General features: G+C 63.6%; 2 protein-coding genes across 5 annotated transcripts in view; one reads left to right on the forward strand and one right to left on the reverse strand.

Moving 5' to 3' along the window:
- On the forward strand, positions 1-15,226 carry CPSF1 (cleavage and polyadenylation specific factor 1). 3 transcript variants are annotated; one of them, XM_082363171.1, is made up of 38 exons: positions 1-288; positions 6,937-6,964; positions 7,057-7,199; positions 7,307-7,387; positions 7,473-7,624; positions 7,713-7,859; positions 8,023-8,162; positions 8,236-8,346; positions 8,431-8,524; positions 8,610-8,697; positions 8,768-8,890; positions 8,972-9,023; positions 9,107-9,201; positions 9,488-9,562; positions 9,644-9,724; positions 9,799-9,888; positions 10,103-10,213; positions 10,300-10,441; positions 10,527-10,705; positions 10,781-10,917; positions 11,000-11,174; positions 11,258-11,464; positions 11,534-11,623; positions 11,708-11,851; positions 11,935-12,087; positions 12,425-12,460; positions 12,878-12,994; positions 13,089-13,179; positions 13,251-13,335; positions 13,421-13,562; positions 13,661-13,813; positions 13,890-14,066; positions 14,163-14,229; positions 14,311-14,358; positions 14,442-14,597; positions 14,677-14,806; positions 14,888-15,026; positions 15,108-15,226. In XM_082363171.1, the coding sequence occupies exons 1-38, from the start codon at positions 145-147 to the stop codon at positions 15,153-15,155; spliced, it is 4,371 nt and encodes a 1,456-aa protein (XP_082219297.1). In that variant the 5' UTR covers positions 1-144; the 3' UTR covers positions 15,156-15,226. The 3 variants fall into 3 exon arrangements, with proteins under 3 accessions (XP_082219297.1, XP_082219298.1, XP_082219299.1); XM_082363172.1 differs by having other exon boundaries at positions 10,784-10,917; XM_082363173.1 differs by lacking the exon at positions 12,425-12,460.
- The window catches only part of ADCK5 (aarF domain containing kinase 5), a 16,390-nt gene continuing 14,005 nt past the window's right edge, over positions 15,214-17,598 (reverse strand). For both annotated transcript variants that reach the window (XM_082363180.1, XM_082363179.1), the window contains 11 exons: positions 17,394-17,594; positions 17,154-17,294; positions 16,963-17,076; positions 16,754-16,885; positions 16,602-16,685; positions 16,438-16,519; positions 16,280-16,358; positions 16,100-16,191; positions 15,785-16,037; positions 15,558-15,674; positions 15,214-15,473 (listed from right to left, as the gene is read on the reverse strand). In XM_082363180.1, coding sequence (XP_082219306.1) covers positions 15,368-15,473; positions 15,558-15,674; positions 15,785-16,037; positions 16,100-16,191; positions 16,280-16,358; positions 16,438-16,519; positions 16,602-16,685; positions 16,754-16,885; positions 16,963-17,076; positions 17,154-17,294; positions 17,394-17,594 — 1,401 coding nt within the window. In that variant the 3' untranslated portion in view covers positions 15,214-15,367. The remainder of the gene's footprint in view (positions 15,474-15,557; positions 15,675-15,784; positions 16,038-16,099; positions 16,192-16,279; positions 16,359-16,437; positions 16,520-16,601; positions 16,686-16,753; positions 16,886-16,962; positions 17,077-17,153; positions 17,295-17,393; positions 17,595-17,598) is intronic.

A 17,598-nucleotide genomic window follows, 5' to 3' on the forward strand; every position in this document is an offset into this window, starting at 1 on the left:
CTGTGTTCACTGCCGTACGGGTCCCCCGCCACCCGGCTCCAACTGCTAGGTGGGCGGCCGGCGGGCGGGCGGTCCTGTGGTCGTGCGCCGGCGGCCCGGCTCATCCTGTCGCCTTCCGGCCCTGTGCAGCCCGGGCTCGGCGCCATGTACGCCGTATACAAACAGGCGCATCCGCCCACCGGCCTCGAGTTCTCGATGTATTGCAACTTTTTTAACAACAGCGAGCGCAACCTCGTGGTGGCCGGGACCTCGCAGCTCTACGTGTACCGCCTCAACCGCGACGCCGAGGTAGGTAGGCCCGCTCCAGCCGCAGCGCCACGCGGCGAAGGGTGCCCGGTAGAGACAGAGGCAGGACAGACGGGCCCCGTGGTTGGTTGTGTCCAGAGCCTGTTCTCTTCGCTGCCGCGTTCCTCGACCTCTTCCCACTCCTGGCGGGCTCGGAGGCCTGCCCTGCGCGTCTCATTTGCTCTTTCGTTTTTTTAGCAAATTACATGAACACCTGCTGTGTGCTAGGTGGTAGCGATGCAGTAGTGAACAAAACCTGCAAAAACTTGGGGCAGGAGGACACCCGCTGACCAAATGCACACGTGCGGACACACCTGTAGACACACTGCAGCCTGCAGAAGGGGCAGCTGAGGAAATGGAGGAGAGAATGAGTGATCAGAGGAGCCTCCTTTAGGCAGAGTAGGAGTTTGTTGGGGGAAGAACTTTCCTGGCAAAGAGAACAAGGCTGGGTGTAGGTGTGGGTCGGAGGTCGGTAAAGTGTGATGAACCCATCAGTAGAGGAGATACTTTGGTTGCCGGAGGTGTGAGGTTTGGTCCAGGGGGACTTCTTGCCAGAGGCGGCTTCTCATCTGTTCTTGAAGGGGGAGTAGGAGCCGGGAGTAAGAGCCAGGCGCAAGGATGGGGAGGGGGTAGGTTCCAGGCAGAAGGAAGGCCTGTGCGCAGGCCAGAAGTAGTTGAGGGTGGGGAGGGGGTGAGGGGTTGTACTGGGGTGCAGAGTGGAGGTGGGGTGGGAGGGGTTGTCATCCACGGTGCAGCAGGTGGACAGGGCCAGAGGGCAGCCAGGAGGACGCCGCCTTCCTGGGCAGCTACCTCAGGACATGGGTGTTTGTTTTGTGTTAAACGTGTGTACTGCTGTACTAATTCACACGTGACAAAGCAAGCAAAATATAGAAGGATGTGAGAGCTTTGCGACTGAATACGTGTCGTTAAAAAATCTTAGTTTAAGCTTTTGCGATACAGCAGTTTTGAGGTCAGTGTTTGGCTTTTGTCAACATTTCAATCAAAACTGAAGAAGAAATTTTTGCAAATAAATGGTTCCGCACTGAACAGGAGGACTTTTGCTTACTAAATCTGAGACTGGTTTTCAGTCAACTTTCAGAGACAGACTGGAAGTTTTTACATTGTTACGTGTTTTACAAATGGGTTCACAGCATCTTGGGAGGGGTTGGTGAGCGCTGCCTCAGAGCACCGCCGCCGTGGTGGCGCTCTGGTTCTGGTTGGGGGGGCGGACCACACGCTGCCAGCACGTCACATGCTGGAGGCGAAAGTGCCTGCGCCCACCAACAGGATGGAATGGAGCCAGGCGTGGTCTAAAGCTCCCCTCCTTGGGCAGGTGAGATTTGAGTGGGCGAGGGGGATGGTGTGGGGAGAAGAGCTTCCAGGCAGAGCCGAAGGTCCCAGGGCAGTAGGGGCATGTGTTCCGGGACCAGCCCAGCGGCGGAGAGGGAGGGAGGAGTGAGCAGGTGAGAGCAGAGGGTCAGAGGGGTGACGGGCCGGGGTTGGGGCATTGGCACCGCAGCCTTCTGGGCCATTGTGGGAACTGAGTGGTGACGTGAGGCAGATGGGGAATTAAGGTTTGGGCAGAGGAGCGAGCTGACCGGACGGTGTTTCCCAGGGTCGCTGTGGCCGCTGTGCGGAGGAGCAGCGGGTGCTAGAGGTGGCAGGAGGCGCTTGGGTCAGGACGGACGGATGTGGGGATGTGCGGTGGGCAGGGGAGAGGAGCCCAGGGCGATGCCGAGGCTCTTCAGGGTCGAGGCTTTGCCTGGGTCGGAATTGCGGTCTGAGCACCTGCAGTGCAGAGTTGCCGGCACCTGAGAAGGGAGAAGGCTGCGGGGAGGGCGTGGGCCCCGGGGTCAGGAGCTCATTTTGGACATCGTAGGAGTTACTTGTTGCTGCGTCACAAGGTGCCCCAAAGCTCAGCAGCGTGAAACAGCGGGCACTGCCTCACGGGATCTCGGGTCGGGAAGCCGGGAGTGGCCCCGACAGGGTCTCTTGAGGCTGCAGTGAGAGTTCGGCTGGGGTCGCCGTCCTCTGAAGGACCCACTGGGGTTGTGGTTTCTGCTTTCTTTCGAGTCGTCGGTTCCTCACCGTGCGGCCTCTCCACAGGGCTGCTCACCACACACAGCCCCCCCCAGGACGACTCAGCCCCCCGGGTTGGAAGCCGCTTGTCTTTTGTAACCTGATCTAGAAGTGGTCAGGGCCACGTGGACCTCCCAGCGCAGGGAGCTGCTGGGGCCACCACCGGCACTTCGAGGTGCTCACTCCACAGCCGGAGGCAATGTCCAGGAGGGGTTGGGGACTGGAGCTGGAGGCGGGGTCTGCAGCCTGTGGGTGGTGTTTAGATGCGGTAGCAGCAGGTTACGATCACCCCAAAGATGGCCCCTGGGGCGCCCCAGCGTCAGGGGGTAGGAAGAAGAGAAGAAGCCGTGGACGAGTCGGGAGCCGCATGGCCAGGGAGGTGGCAGCCAAGCCAGAGAGTGTTCTGGCGGTCGAGGGAGGGCAGCGTTTGGGGACCTGATGCTGGGTGCCATGTTTCTGAGCCTCAGGTGGGTCCTGAGGCCTGGAGGCCCCTGGTGACCCCGACGAGGAAGTCTGGTGGCAGGGAGGGGTGCGGGCCAGTGAGGCCAAGAGCTTGGTGCAGGAGGAGGGCCAGTACCAGTGGACCGAGACAGCTCCCTGGGAGAGGTTTGCGCAAAGGGAGGAGAAGAAATGGAGCAGGAACTGGTAGGAAGGGCAGGATTTTTTAAGGGGAGTGAGATGGCACATTTTGCTCCGAAGGGAAGGAGCCACCTGTGCGGGGCCCCTGGCACAGCCCACTCTCAGCCCACCAAGATCCAAGGGAGCTTGCACGCCTCTGAAGGGCTGTAAACAATTCCACAGAAGATCCTTGACAGACCAGATGCAGCTGCAAAGCCTGAGTCAGATACTTGCTCCCCGGCCCTTCGTAGGAAAGTTTGCCAACTCTTACACCAGAGAGTGGAGTGTGTGGCAGCCGGAGATGGAGTGCGGGCTGGGGTGGAGTCCTCGGGTGGAGTCCTCGGGTGGGTGAGCGTGTTGGGGATCAGCCTAGGCACTGCTGCGGGACAGCCTGCCCTGGAGCTTCAGACGGCACTGTCACCAGGGTGGCACACACCTGTGGGCGGCCGGGAGCTTGGATGGCACAGCAGGGACCGTGGGGACGCCTGGCCTCTGCTCTGTGAGGTCTGGGTCTTGTCTGGGTGACTTGAAGGGCATGTCTCTCCCCTTTCTCTCCACGTGGCTGGCTTGGTTTTCGTGGCAGGCGGCCTTGAGGTAGTTGAGCTTCTTACGTTGAGGGAAGCGGCCAGTCGTGGCCAGGGCCAGACCCTGGGGGCGCAGTCCCTTTTGTCACTGACTGTCCTTCAGAGCACCACCCCCAGCCCGGATTCAAGAGGGGGTGGTGAGCCCCCTCTGGAGGCTGTCTTCAGCCTGCCCCAAGGAATCAAGTGCAAGTGCAGGGGCTGCCGTGGTGACAGGAGGGAAGGAGAGAGTGGGGAGCAGATGGTGGGGCTGGGGCGTGTGCCTGGTCCCTCAGTCCTGGGGGAAGCAGACCCCCGGCAGCTGCGGGAGCGCCAGGTCTTGCTGCTTTGCAGGGCCGGGCAGCTGTGACCTCCGGGAGGAAAGAAAGTGCATAGCACTTTCTTGAAATTAAGGATAGTCTCAAGTAAATAGAAAATGTACCATGGATGGGAAGTCTCAATATTGTAGAGATGCCATACCCTCTCCAAATGAATCCAAAAATCGTGTCCTTTTTCTCGAAGTTGCCATAAGATTTCTTGTTAGATTTCATAATCTTGATTCTCAGATTTACATGGAAGAGCCAAAAATCAAGAATGTATAATTTTATTTATTTTTAAGAATTTCTAAAAAAATTAATTTACATTTTATTTATTTATTTTTGGCCGTGTTGGGCCTTCGTTGCTGCGCGTGTGCTTTCTCTGGTTGTGGCGAGCGGGGGCTACTCTTTGTTGCGGTGTGCGGGCTTCTCATTGTGGTGGCTTCTCTTGTTGCGGAGCACGGACTCTAGGCACACAGGCTTCAGTAGTTGTGGCGCACGGGCTCAGTAGTTGTGGCTCGTGGGCTCTAGAGCACAGGCTCAGTAGTTGTGGCGCACTGGCTTGGTTGCTCCGCGGCATGTGGGATCTTCCCGGCCCAGGGCTTGACCCTGTGTCCCCTGCACTGGCTGGCGGACTCCCAACCACTGCGCCACCAGGGAAGCCCGCATTATTTTCTAATTAGCTACCTTTGAGGCCACGACGGGTCTCTGTGGTTTATTACAATCTGGCTCCACTGAGCTTCCCCAAACAGCACAGAGTCCTTGTAACCCTTTATCCTCTTGACCCCCGCGCTTTGTCCTGTTGTTGCAGGTTTTGCTCCTGCATCGGTTAGAAGCTCTGCAGGACATGACTGTTGTTGTTAGCACTTCGGTGTCACATAATTTCAGACCCAGAAAAGTTGCAAAAGCACAAAGATTTCCTGTGGACGCTCACCCAGAGTCCCGAAGGTGAACATTGTGCCGTATGTCTGTCTCTTTTTCCTGGACCTGGAGGAGAAGTTGCAGGCAGGGACCCCTTGGCTCCTGGAGGTCAGCGTGTCGCGTGCGCTCAGACAGTACCAAAGTCTCTGCAGAACCACGGGCCAGTGGTCTGAACCAGGACGCTGGTGCTGGTGTAGTTCAGGCCTGGTCACATCTGGCCAGCGTGTCCTGTGGTGCTCCTTGGTGCAGTCACTGGGTGCTGGTGTAGGTGGCTTGGTGGGGTGAGCAGCCCGCCAGCTTTCCCACTGGGATGTTGGGACTTTGAGGCCATCAGTGCCGTCTTACTGCTCACACCTTCCTCTTCCAGTTTCAGCAGCAGCGATGGTGTCTGTCAGCATCCGTGGTGATGGGGACAGCACGGCGGTGCTTCTCCTGACCCCGCCCTCTCTGCTGCCTTCTTGGTGGGCTTTCCTTTCTCCCCGTACTCATTCCTTTCTTTATAACACCACAGGCTCATGGATTCTTATTCTATTCAGTAGGTTGTAGTCTTTTTTTATCCTCTGGGGTCTTCAACCTGAAGACCTTCCATTAGTAATCCTTGAAGAGTGTTTCTGCTGTCAGTGAACTTGTTCCACTTTTGTTTGTCTGAAAATGTTTTTATTTCAACTTCCCTTTTGAGGGATATTTTCATTGGGTTTAGAATTCTAGGTTGACTTCTTTCTTTCATCCCTTTAAAGCACTGGCTTCTGTAGCTTCTGTTGAGAATCAGTTTGTTTTTTAAATTATTTATTTATTTGTTTATTTATTTTGGCTGCACTGGGTCTTACTTGCGGCACGTGGGATCTTCGTTGCGGCATGCGGGCTTCTTAGTTGTGGCATGCGTGTGGGACCTTAGTTCCCCGACCAGGGATCGAACCAGGGCCCCCTGCATTGGGAGTGTGGGGTCTTAACCACTGGACCACCAGGGAAGTCCCTGAATATCAGTTTTTATGAAGGTGTTGTCTCTTTTTGCCTCTGACCACTTTTATGATACTTGTCTTTGTCTTTGGTTTCCTATCTTTCAACTGCGATGTGCTTCTTTGTATTTACCCTGCTTCGGGACTTGCTGGCTGACCTTGAATCTGTAGGCCGATGCTTCTTATTGGAATATTTTTGGTCATTTCTTCAGTTATGGGTTCTGTCCTTTTCCTCCCTCCGTCCTTCTGTGTTGCCAGTGGTGTGTTAGACAATTTGATTATGTCCCTACGTCTCTTAAAATGGATTTACATTTTTACTCTGTGTCTTGCGTCTGTACAGAATTGCAGTTGGTCTCTGTGTCTTGACCTTGTGTCTGGCGAGGGGAGAGGGTGTCCTGGCCTAGTCCTCATCTGAAGGGCGACTTTCACATTGTAGTTCACGTGCGACACTTGTTATAGATTTACTGTGGATGACCTTTATTTGATTAAGGAAGTTGTAGTCTTGGGTTAGTAAGAATTTCTATCATGAATGGGTCTAAATTTTATTAAATGTATTTCATATCCATTGAAAACAATACATGATTTTCATCCTTAATTTTGAGACTTTGGTAGATTGTAGCGATGGGCATTTTTGTGGTAAACTGACTTTGCATGCCTGGAATAGCAACTTGGTTGTGGTGTAGTATCCTTTCAAATGTCGCCAGGCTCACTTGCAGACACCCTCCTGCCCTGGGGAAGGTAGTCGGTAGGACACAGATGGGGCGAGGGCCATAGCCCCGTGTTGGGGTCACCGTCACGCCCAGTTCGGGCTCAGGGGTGCGCCCGGCATGTCAGCAGAGCTGGGGTTCCTTCTTCATAGCAATCACGTGTCATTGGCAGCTGGTGGCAGCCATGGCCGGGCCCAGGGTGAGTCTGGGGTGGTTTGGGGGTGCACAGAGAGTGCTGTCCATCCTTTGACCCTGAGCGTCCCATGTCGGGACGGCTGCTGGGGAAGCTGGGTGGGGAGCTTCCTGAGGAGGAGCCCTGGGGTGGGCTGGGGACCCCAGATGCCAGTGTGAGTCTGTGGGCACGGCCGTCTCCAGCAGCGTCTGGTCGTGAGCCCCATGGGACTCCTGGCTGCAGGGCCGGCCTTGGGTGGTCTTCTCCTGTCCCTCCATGAGGTGCGCCCCTCAATGCCCTCCCTCTTTCTCCCTCCTACAGGTGCCAACCAAGAATGACAGGAGCGCGGGTGAGTGAGCGCAGGGTGGCTGCCTGGCCGTGCACCTGGGGGTTGGCGGCCGGGGCACGGGGCCCAGATCCCTACCCACTGGCTCTCCGCAGAGGGGAAGGCGCACCGGGAGCACCGGGAAAAGCTGGAGCTGGTGGCTTCCTTCTCTTTCTTCGGCAACGTCATGTCCATGGCCAGCGTGCAGCTGGCGGGCGCCAAGAGGGATGCCCTGCTCCTGAGCTTCAAGGATGCCAAGGTGGGAGTGGGAAGTGGGGGTGGGGGGGGCGGGGGAGGGGCAGGCGGGAGCGGGGCGGGGCAGTGGGGCTGCGGTGGGCGGGCCCAGTGCTGACCTGCCGCCCCCAGCTGTCGGTGGTGGAATACGACCCGGGCACCCACGACCTCAAGACCCTGTCTCTGCACTACTTTGAGGAGCCTGAGCTGCGGGTAGGCCTAGCCCCGCCCCCTGTCCCGCCACCTGCCTCCCCGTGGGGTCCCCTGCCAGGGCCTGCCTGATGCCCCTCCCCCGCAGGACGGCTTCGTGCAGAACGTGCACACGCCGCGGGTGCGCGTGGACCCCGACGGGCGCTGCGCGGCCATGCTCATCTACGGCACGCGGCTGGTGGTCCTGCCCTTCCGCAGGGAGAGCCTGGCCGAGGAGCACGAGGGGCTCGTGGGTGAGGGGTGAGTGCCCGGGCAGGGGAGGGGAGGCGCTGCCGAGCCCGGGTTCCCCTCCCCGTGCCCCTCCCCAGCTGAAGCCCTTTGCCCCCAGGCAGAGGTCCAGCTTCCTGCCCAGCTACATCATTGACGTGAGGGCCCTGGACGAGAAGCTTCTCAACATTGTCGACCTGCAGTTCCTGCACGGCTACTACGAGCCCACCCTGCTCATCCTGTTTGAGCCCAACCAGACCTGGCCTGGGTGAGGCCCTGCGCTGCTGTGGCCATGGCTGTGGCCCTGACCCGGAGAGAGGCCCGCCCCGGGGGAGGGAGGGAGGGAGGGGCCGGGCGAGTCTCAGTGGCGCGGGACTGGGGACTGACGTGCCGTGACTGGCCCCCTGGCCGACCCGCTGTCGTGGTCCCAGGCGGGTGGCTGTGCGGCAGGACACGTGCTCCATCGTGGCCATTTCGCTGAACATCACGCAGAAGGTCCACCCCGTCATCTGGTCCCTCACCAGCCTGCCTTTTGACTGCACCCAGGCCCTTGCCGTGCCCAAGCCCATAGGTGAGGTGGGGCTGCTTGGAGGGGGTGGGTACGGAGGGCACTGGGCCCCACCCACCAGCGTGTCCACCTCCAGGCGGGGTGGTGGTCTTTGCTGTCAACTCGCTGCTATACCTGAACCAGAGCGTCCCCCCCTACGGCGTGGCCCTCAACAGCCTCACCACCGGCACCACTGCCTTCCCCCTGCGTGAGTGTCAGGGTGACGGGGCCGAGGGGCGGGGGCGGGGGGAGGGGCGGGAGGCTGCTGGGTCCGGCTGACTCCCCACCACAGGCACCCAGGAGGGCGTGCGGATCACCCTGGACTGTGCCCAGGCGGCCTTCATCTCCTACGACAAGATGGTCATCTCCCTCAAGGGCGGCGAGATGTGAGTCTCCCCCTCCAGGGAGCCCCGAAGTCTCCGGCGGGTGGTGTGGTCCCCCCGCGCCAGCTCAGCGTGCCCCTCCCGGCAGCTACGTGCTGACGCTCATCACGGACGGCATGCGCAGCGTCCGCGCCTTCCACTTCGACAAGGCCGCCGCCAGCGTCCTCACCGCGAGCGTGAGTGGGGTCTCGGGGGGCGGCCCCGGGTCCGGGCTGGGCCCCGCCCTCACCCGCGTCCTGCCTTCAGATGGTCACCATGGAGCCCGGATATCTGTTCCTGGGCTCTCGCCTGGGCAACTCCCTGCTCCTCAAGTACACGGAAAAGCTGCAGGAGCCCCCGGCCGGCACCGCCCGAGAGGTTGCCGACAAGGTGGGTGCGGGGCCTGTGGGACGCTGCCCTCCCGTGCGGGGCGGCCTCGGGGGGCTGCTCACCGCCCCACCTGCCTCACAGGAGGAGCCGCCCTCCAAGAAGAAGCGCGTGGACGCCACAGCCGGCTGGTCAGGTGAGGGCCGTCAGGTGAGGGCCGAGGGCGGGGGCTGGACTGGGCAGCCAGGTGAGCTCAGGTGGCCTTTCCGCATGCTGTAGGGGGCAAGTCAGCGCCGCAGGACGAGGTGGACGAGATCGAGGTGTACGGCAGCGAGGCCCAGTCCGGCACGCAGCTGGCCACTTACTCCTTTGAGGTGAGGCTGGGCGTAGGGGGGTCGCCGCCCGCCTGCCCTCCTCCCCGCCTGCCCTCGTGCCCGCCTGCCCGCCTGCCCGCCTGCCCTCCTGCCCACCTGCCCTCGTGCCCGCCTGCCCGCCTGCCCTCCTCCCCACCTGCCCTCCTCCCTGCCTGCCCTTGTGCCCGCCTGCCCTCCTCCCCACCTGCCCTCCTGCCCTCCTCCCCGCCTGCCCTCCTGCCCACCTGCCCACCTACCCGCCTGCCCTCGTGCCCGCCTGCCCGCAAGACCACTGCTGTGCCCGCAGGTGTGTGACAGCATCCTCAACATCGGACCCTGTGCCAACGCCGCCATGGGCGAGCCCGCCTTCCTCTCTGAAGAGGTGCCCGGTCGGGGACGAGGTGGCGGGGGGCAGGTTGCACAGCAGGGAGGTGCCGTCCTCACCCCCCTGCCCCCCATGCAGTTTCAGAACAGTCCCGAGCCAGACCTGGAGATCGTGGTGTGCTCCGGCTACGGGAAGAACGGGGCCCTGTCAGTGCTGCAGGTGTGTGGGGGGCAGGGGTGGCGCCTCCTGGCGGGGCCCGGGTGCGCTTGCTGATACCCCTCGTGTCCTTCCAGAAGAGCATCCGGCCCCAGGTGGTGACCACCTTTGAGCTTCCTGGCTGCTATGACATGTGGACAGTCATCGCCCCTGTGCGTAAGGAGCAGGTAGGTGTGCCCCAGGTTGGCGAGGCCTGGGCGGTGCAGGGGCGCAGTGCTGCTGCCCACCTGGCCCGTGTGTGGGTGGCCCGGAGGCTGCCGGTCCCAGCACCGGGCTCTGCCGTGCAGCTCAGGCGGGCTTGGCCACGGGCTTGCTCTGGCTCGGCGCTCCAAGCACCTGGGGCTGGGCAGTGGGATTCCTGCTCTCCTTCTGCCTTCACAGGAGGAGACCACTAAGGGGGAGGGGGCGGAGCAGGAGCCCAGCGCCCCCGAAGCAGATGACGATGGGCGGAGACACGGGTTCCTTATCCTGAGCCGGGAAGACTCCACCATGGTGATGGGGCCCGCCTGGCAGCCTGGGGCGGGGGGGCCGCTGGTGGGGGGTGCACCTCACCCACCGTCACCCACTGTCACCCACAGATCCTACAGACGGGGCAGGAGATCATGGAGCTGGACACCAGCGGCTTCGCCACGCAGGGCCCCACAGTCTTTGCTGGCAACATCGGGGACAATCGCTACATCGTGCAAGTGTCGCCACTCGGCATCCGCCTGTTGGAAGGAGGTGGGCCGGGCCACGCGGGCAGGTGGGATGGGGTCCAGGGCTAGTGCGTGCCAACTGCCCTTTGCTGACCAGCCTGTGTCCGCAGTGAACCAGCTGCACTTCATCCCCGTGGACCTGGGCTCCCCCATCGTGCAGTGCGCCGTGGCCGACCCCTACGTGGTCATCATGAGTGCTGAGGGCCACATCACCATGTTCCTGCTCAAGAGTGACTCGTATGGGGGCCGCCACCACCGCCTGGCGCTGCACAAGCCCCCGCTGCACCACGTAGGCTCCCTCCTCCGTTCCTGGGGCCTGCTGACCCCCCCCCGCCCCCCCCACTGAGCCCCCCTATCCCCGCAGCAGTCCAAGGTGATTACGCTCTGCGTGTACCGGGACGTCAGCGGCATGTTCACCACCGAGAGCCGCCTGGGCGGGGCCCGCGACGAGATGGGCGGCCGCAGCAGCTCAGAGGCCGAGTGCCAGGGCTCAGAGACCAGGTGTGTGCGGGGCTGGGCTGCAGGCTGGGACCCGGGTCCCTGGGGCAGACTGCCTGTGACTGACGTGTCTGCTGGCCCCCAGCCCCACGGTGGACGACGAGGAGGAGATGCTTTACGGGGACTCGGGCTCCCTCTTCAGCCCCAGCAAGGAGGAGGCCCGCAGGAGCAGCCAGCCCCCCGCCGACCGGGACCCCACCCCCTTCCGGGCTGAGCCCACCCACTGGTGCCTGCTGGTGCGGGAGAATGGAACCATGGAGGTGGGTGGCGCCCCGTGTCCAGCGTGGCCCCCGTCCCCCGCTTGTGCCCCGCCCCGCCCGGCTAACTGCCGCTGTCCCCGCAGATCTACCAGCTCCCCGACTGGCGGCTGGTGTTCCTGGTGAAGAACTTCCCTGTGGGGCAGCGGGTCCTGGTGGACAGCTCCTTTGGTCAGCCCACCACCCAGGGCGAGGCCCGGAAGGAGGAGGCCACGCGCCAGGGCGAGCTGCCCCTCGTCAAGGAGGTGCTGCTGGTGGCGCTGGGGAGCCGCCAGCGCAGGCCCTACTTGCTGGTGAGTGTGGCCCTGCCCGCCCCTGGGCTCTGCACAGCCCCTGCCCCCTGACGCCCCGCATGCCCCCAGGTGCACGTGGACCAGGAGCTGCTCGTTTATGAGGCCTTCCCCCACGACTCACAGCTCGGGCAGGGGAACCTCAAAGTTCGCTTCAAGAAGGTGCGGTGTCTGGGCCGTGCTGGGTGTGGGGAGGATGTGGGGCGGGGGCGGGGGCGGGACCTCACAGCAGCAGTGCCCCCCCAGGTCCCGCACGGCATCAACTTCCGAGAGAAGAAGCCAAAGCCGTCCAAGAAGAAGGCAGAAGGTGGCAGCGCTGAGGAGGGTGCTGGGGCCCGAGGCCGTGTGGCGCGGTTCCGCTACTTTGAGGACATTTATGGCTACTCTGGGGTAGGCTGGCGGCTCCAGGGGAGCCTGGGCTGGGGCCGACAGGGCTCCGGCCCCAGCAGCCTCCTCATGCTGCCTGCCCCCAGGTGTTCATCTGCGGCCCCTCGCCCCACTGGCTCCTGGTGACTGGCCGGGGGGCCCTGCGGCTGCACCCCATGGGCATCGATGGCCCCATTGACTCCTTCGCCCCATTCCACAACGTCAACTGCCCCCGCGGCTTCCTGTACTTCAACAGACAGGTAGGGAGGCCCCATGCGGCCCAGCCTGGCTCTCTGACACTCGCCGATGCTGCCCAAGCAGGACCAGGTGCTGGGGCCCCAGAAAAGAGGCCCTCAGTGGCTCGGGATGGGGGCACCCTGGAATGGAGAGTCAGGGGGTGTCCAGAGGGTGGTGGGAGCCAAGGCCGAGTTGGGGAAGTTGGGACTGGAGGCTGTGGCCCACAAGGGCACCTGCCTGGGCAACCAGGGTCCAGTCACTGCTCTGCTGGCTTGGACCCCAGCTCTGCCCCTTAGAAGCTGTGTGACTGGGTGAGATGCTCACCCTCTCTGAACCTGAGTTTCCTCACCTGTCACCAAGGTGTCAGCACTCCGAGGACTCAGTGATGGTGACGTGGTAGGTGCTCTGTAGGTGCTGGTGCGCTTACAACCGTGGGCGGAGGAAACCGGCTCAGGGCCCCGGCGGGGCAGCCGTGCTTGTTTGTGCAGACCCTGGCGTGGCCTGTGTGTGTGCCGCCCACCCTTTGCCTGCGGCCTCCAGCACCCCCTGAGCCTGGCTCCTCCCTTGTCCCGGCCCAGACCACAGCTGTGGCCAGTGTCCCAGCCCTGGGTGAGCTTGGCTGAAGGGATGGGAAGCCCATGAAGCACAGGACAGTGGGCCATGGTCTCTTCAAGGCCTTGCCTGGACGCTGCGGTCCCTCGCCACCCATTCCAGCAGAGCTGAGGGCTGACCCAAGGGAGCCCTTGGAGGCCTGGGTTCATCGGCTTGGCCTTCGGGGTGTGCCAGCCCTCGCTAAGCCCCTGCCCCACCCAGGGCGAGCTGAGGATCAGCGTCTTGCCTGCCTACTTGTCCTACGACGCCCCGTGGCCTGTCAGGAAGATCCCGCTGCGCTGCACGGCCCACTATGTGGCTTACCACGTGGAGTCCAAGGTCTGACACCGCCCCCCGCCCCACCACGCCAGGGACCTTCGGGGCCTGGGGGCCCGGCCTCTGGCATGTGACACCCTTCACCCGCCCCCCCCAGGTGTATGCTGTTGCCACCAGCACCAACACGCCGTGCACCCGCATCCCGCGCATGACGGGCGAGGAGAAGGAGTTTGAGACCATTGAGAGAGGTGCGAGGTACCCCAGGCTGGGCCCGTTCTCGGGGCCACCCTCCCTGACTGTCACCCCTTTGTCCGTGCAGATGACCGTTACATCCACCCTCAGCAGGAGGCCTTCTCCATCCAGCTCATCTCTCCGGTCAGCTGGGAGGCCATCCCCAACGCCAGGTGAGGCTGGGCCCAGGTCGGGGCTGGTGGCTGGCCTGGGCTGGTGTCCTGGCCTGGGCTGGTGTCCTGACCTGGGCTGATGCAGGATTGAGCTGGAGGAGTGGGAGCATGTGACCTGCATGAAGACGGTGTCACTGCGCAGTGAGGAAACCGTGTCGGGCCTCAAGGGCTATGTAGCCGCTGGGACCTGCCTCATGCAAGGGGAGGAGGTCACGTGCCGAGGGCGGGTAAGTGGCCGGCAGGGGGTGGGAGGCAGGCAGTGCCCAGTGGCCTGCACGCATCCTCTGTGAATCACCCCCCTGACAGATCCCGCCTTCCCTGACAGATCCTGATCATGGACGTGATCGAGGTGGTGCCCGAGCCCGGCCAGCCCCTGACCAAGAACAAGTTCAAGGTCTTGTACGAGAAGGAGCAGAAGGGGCCCGTGACCGCCCTGTGCCACTGCAATGGCCACCTGGTGTCAGCCATCGGCCAGAAGGTGTGCCCCTCTCCGCCCACCCCAACGCCCACCACTCACTGCCCACCACTCACCGCCCACCCCTCCCACCCCCCAGATCTTCCTGTGGAGCCTGCGGGCCAGCGAGCTGACAGGCATGGCCTTCATCGACACACAACTCTACATCCACCAGATGATCAGTGTCAAGAACTTCATCCTGGCCGCGGACGTCATGAAGAGCATCTCGCTGCTGCGCTACCAGGAGGAGAGCAAGACGCTGAGCCTCGTGTCCCGGGTACCGAGGGGCTGGGCTGCACAGCAGGTGGGTGGGTGCTGCCCCAGGCCCACCCTGACGTCCGTTCCCCCCCCTCCCCTCCCCTCCCGTCCTCAGGACGCCAAGCCCCTGGAAGTGTACAGCGTGGACTTCATGGTGGACAACGCCCAGCTGGGCTTCCTGGGTGAGCGTGGGGGCTGGGGTCCCTGGGACCTCGCTGGGGCTGGGGCTGGGGCTGGGGCTGACCGTGGGCTCTGTTCCCTAGTGTCCGACCGTGACCGCAACCTCATGGTCTACATGTACCTGCCAGAGGGTGAGTGCTCCCTCCACCCTCTCCTGGGCAGGGGGTCAGGCATGGGGCCGGGCAGGCAGTGACCTGAGGTCCCTCTGGCCCAGCCAAGGAGAGCTTCGGGGGCATGCGGCTGCTGCGCCGGGCGGACTTCCACGTGGGCGCCCATGTGAACACGTTCTGGAGGACCCCCTGCCGGGGGGCTGCCGAAGGGCCCAGCAAGAAGTCCGTTGTGTGGGAGAACAAGCACATCACGTGGTTTGGTGAGTGTGGGGCGGAGGGGGTCAAGGTGGCAGTGGGGTGTGGTGGGGCTCCACGGGGCTCACGCCGTGTCCGCTTTAGCCACACTGGACGGCGGCATCGGCCTCCTGCTGCCCATGCAGGAGAAGACCTACCGGCGGCTGCTGATGCTGCAGAACGCACTGACCACCATGCTGCCCCACCACGCCGGCCTCAACCCGCGTGCCTTCCGGTGAGCCTGCCGCCCCCCGCCCCCCTGTCCCGGCACCCCGCATCTGTCCCGACTCTTCACTGCCTCCGTGCCTACCCCCAGGATGCTGCACGTGGACCGGCGCGTCCTACAGAACGCGGTGCGCAACGTCCTGGATGGGGAGCTGCTCAACCGCTACCTGTACCTGAGCACCATGGAGCGCGGGGAGCTGGCCAAGAAGATTGGCACCACGCCCGACATCGTGAGCCGCCCTGCCCCTCCACGTGCCCCCAGCCACCCCCCTACCCCTGCCCCCTGCCCTCACCCACCTCTCTCCCCGCAGATCCTGGACGACCTGTTGGAGACGGACCGAGTCACTGCCCACTTCTAGACCCCTGGATACTGCCACTTCCCCCACCCCCCTTTTGTACAAAACACGATGAAAAACATTTGATTTGAGAAGAGCGTGTGGTCGTTTCATGCCCGACTCCAGGCCACAGTCACTCCAGTGCCCCCAGGTCTTTCTCAGGCATCTGTGCCTTGGCCCTGGCCGGCCCGTCAGCCTGCGGTGGCGTGAGCTCTGTGATCCTCGTGCAGGGGGCCCTAGGTCTCCAGGAACTCGTACAGCGCCTTGGTCTTGGGCACGAGGCCCAGGTGGACCAGGACTCGGACCAGGAGGGCGGTGATCCGCATCGACAGGGTCTCCAGCCTGGGGTGGGGGAGTCAAGGCGTTGCAGGTTGGTGGGGGGCGGGCCCTGGCTACCCGCCCTTCAGACCCCGCGCGCCTGCTCACCTCAGGGCCACTTCAAACTTCAACGACTCCCAGATGACCCTGATGTGGCGCAGGAGGCTGGCGCCATAGACGTTCTGGCACGTGGCGCCTGCCAGGCGGCTCCAGCCCCGGACCGCGCTGCACGGAGACCACCGACCGGCGGTCAGCCCCGCCTCCTGGCCCCGCCCCTCCTGGCCCCGGCCCCGCCCCTCCTGCTGCGCGGGGCTGGGGGGGGCCCGGGGCCCCACCTCTTGGCCATGAGGAAGTAGCGGTCCACTGGGGCGCCCAGGGCGGTGTTGATGGCGCGCACGGTGTTGAGGTTGCGCAGCACAAGCAGCATGGGCCGCGGCAGGGCCTTGAGCACGGCCATGACCTCCTCGAAGTGCTCCCGCGCCATGTCCCGCATGTAGGCCGCCTCCTCACGGCTCAGCAGGCGCGAGCGCCACAGCTGCCTCAGGCGCACAGGCCGCTGCATGAGCACCTCGGAGAACAGGAAGTAGTCTGGGGGGGCCTGAGCCAGGGCTGTGCGCCCTCCCCGCCTCACACCCACACCCCGGCCTCACCTTGCACCCCGAGCGCAGCTGCGTGCGCCTTCATGGCAGCCTCGTCCCTCAGGATGATGGCCCGCCACAGCTGGCACAGGGCTGACCGGTCCCTGGGGGGCCCAGCAATGAGCGGGGGGTGGGGGGAGGCCGGCCTGCGGGGCAGGGTGTGCCCACCCAGTCCCCGCACCCCCAGCTTACTTCTCGTCCAGGAACTGGTACAGCCCATGGTCCAGCAGCACCAGCTGTCCCTTCCCATCGGGGCCTTTCCGCACCAGAACTAGGGACAGGGCGTGCCGTCTCACACCGCCCCACCCTGAGCCCAGACCCGACTCCCACCCCCTCAGGCCTTCTCCTACCATTGCCAGGGTGGGGGTCAGAGTGGACGAAGCCTGTGTAAAATATCTGCTCGGCAAAGGCCTTGATCAGTTTCTCCGCTATCTGGGGAGAGGACAGGCCACAGGCCATCGTTCTGGGCCCACGGCACATGTACCCTCGCCCGCCCCAGGCACACAGCACTCACATCCCGCACCGCCAGCCCCATGGTCTTGATGGCCTCCACGTCGTTGACCTTGCAGCCCTCACAGAATTCCGCCGTCAGCACGCGCTGGGAGAGGACAGGCGCCTCAGCTCAGCAGGCCCGCACAGCCCCGCCCAGGAGGGGACCCAGCCCACCTTGCTGGACACGTCCCAGTGTACGCGCGGCACCACGACGTAGCGGAAGCGCTGCAGCTCCCGTGCACAGCGCTCGGCGTTGCGGCCCTCGTTCTCAAAGTCCAGCTCCTGGGCCAGGGTCCCCTTCAGGTCCTGGGGGCCACATGGGCAGCTGGAGGTCCAGCTCAGGAGGCGGCCCACCCCCGGCCCCCTCGGGCCCCCACGGGTACCTGGAGGACCCAGCTGAAGCCGAAGCTGGGGTGCATGAGCTCAACGAGCTGCAGCAGGAGCTCCAGGGTGTAGATGTCGCCCTCGAAGCGGTCCCGCAGGTCGATGTACTGCACCTGCACGGGAGGCTGCAGGGAGGACTGGCCACCGGCGCCCGGGTGCCCCCCGCGGCGCCCCGCGGCGCCCCGCGTACCTTCACGGCCACCACGGTGCCGTCGTGCAGCCTGGCACGGTGCACCTGGGCCAGGCTTGCCGCTGCGATGGGCTGGTAGTCAAACTCCTGGAAGAGCTCGTGGGGCGGGGCCCGGAAGTCTTCGAGGAACAGCTCGTCCACCTGGCAGGACAGGGGGGTGGGGCGGGGGCGGGGTGGGGGCGTGGCTTGGAGCAGCGTGCGGCCGCTCCCCGCCTCCGCGCTCCCGCGAGAAGGGCTCACCTCCCGGAAGCCCTGCGTGAGAGCCCTGTTCTCCAGCACCCGCAGTGTCTTAATGTACTCGGGGGGCAGCAGGTGGTTGAAGGAGCACAGCCCCTGGCCCAGCTTCACGTAGAGGCCCCCGTTGCTGATGGCCCCAGCCACCAGGGCGTCGGCCGCCCGCTGGTGACATGCAGACATCACCTCCAAGTACCCCGGGCTGTTCTGA

Source organism: Balaenoptera borealis (assembly GCF_965194805.1).
Source record: "Balaenoptera borealis genome assembly, chromosome: 17".
NCBI classification, from domain to species: Eukaryota; Metazoa; Chordata; class Mammalia; order Artiodactyla; family Balaenopteridae; genus Balaenoptera; species Balaenoptera borealis.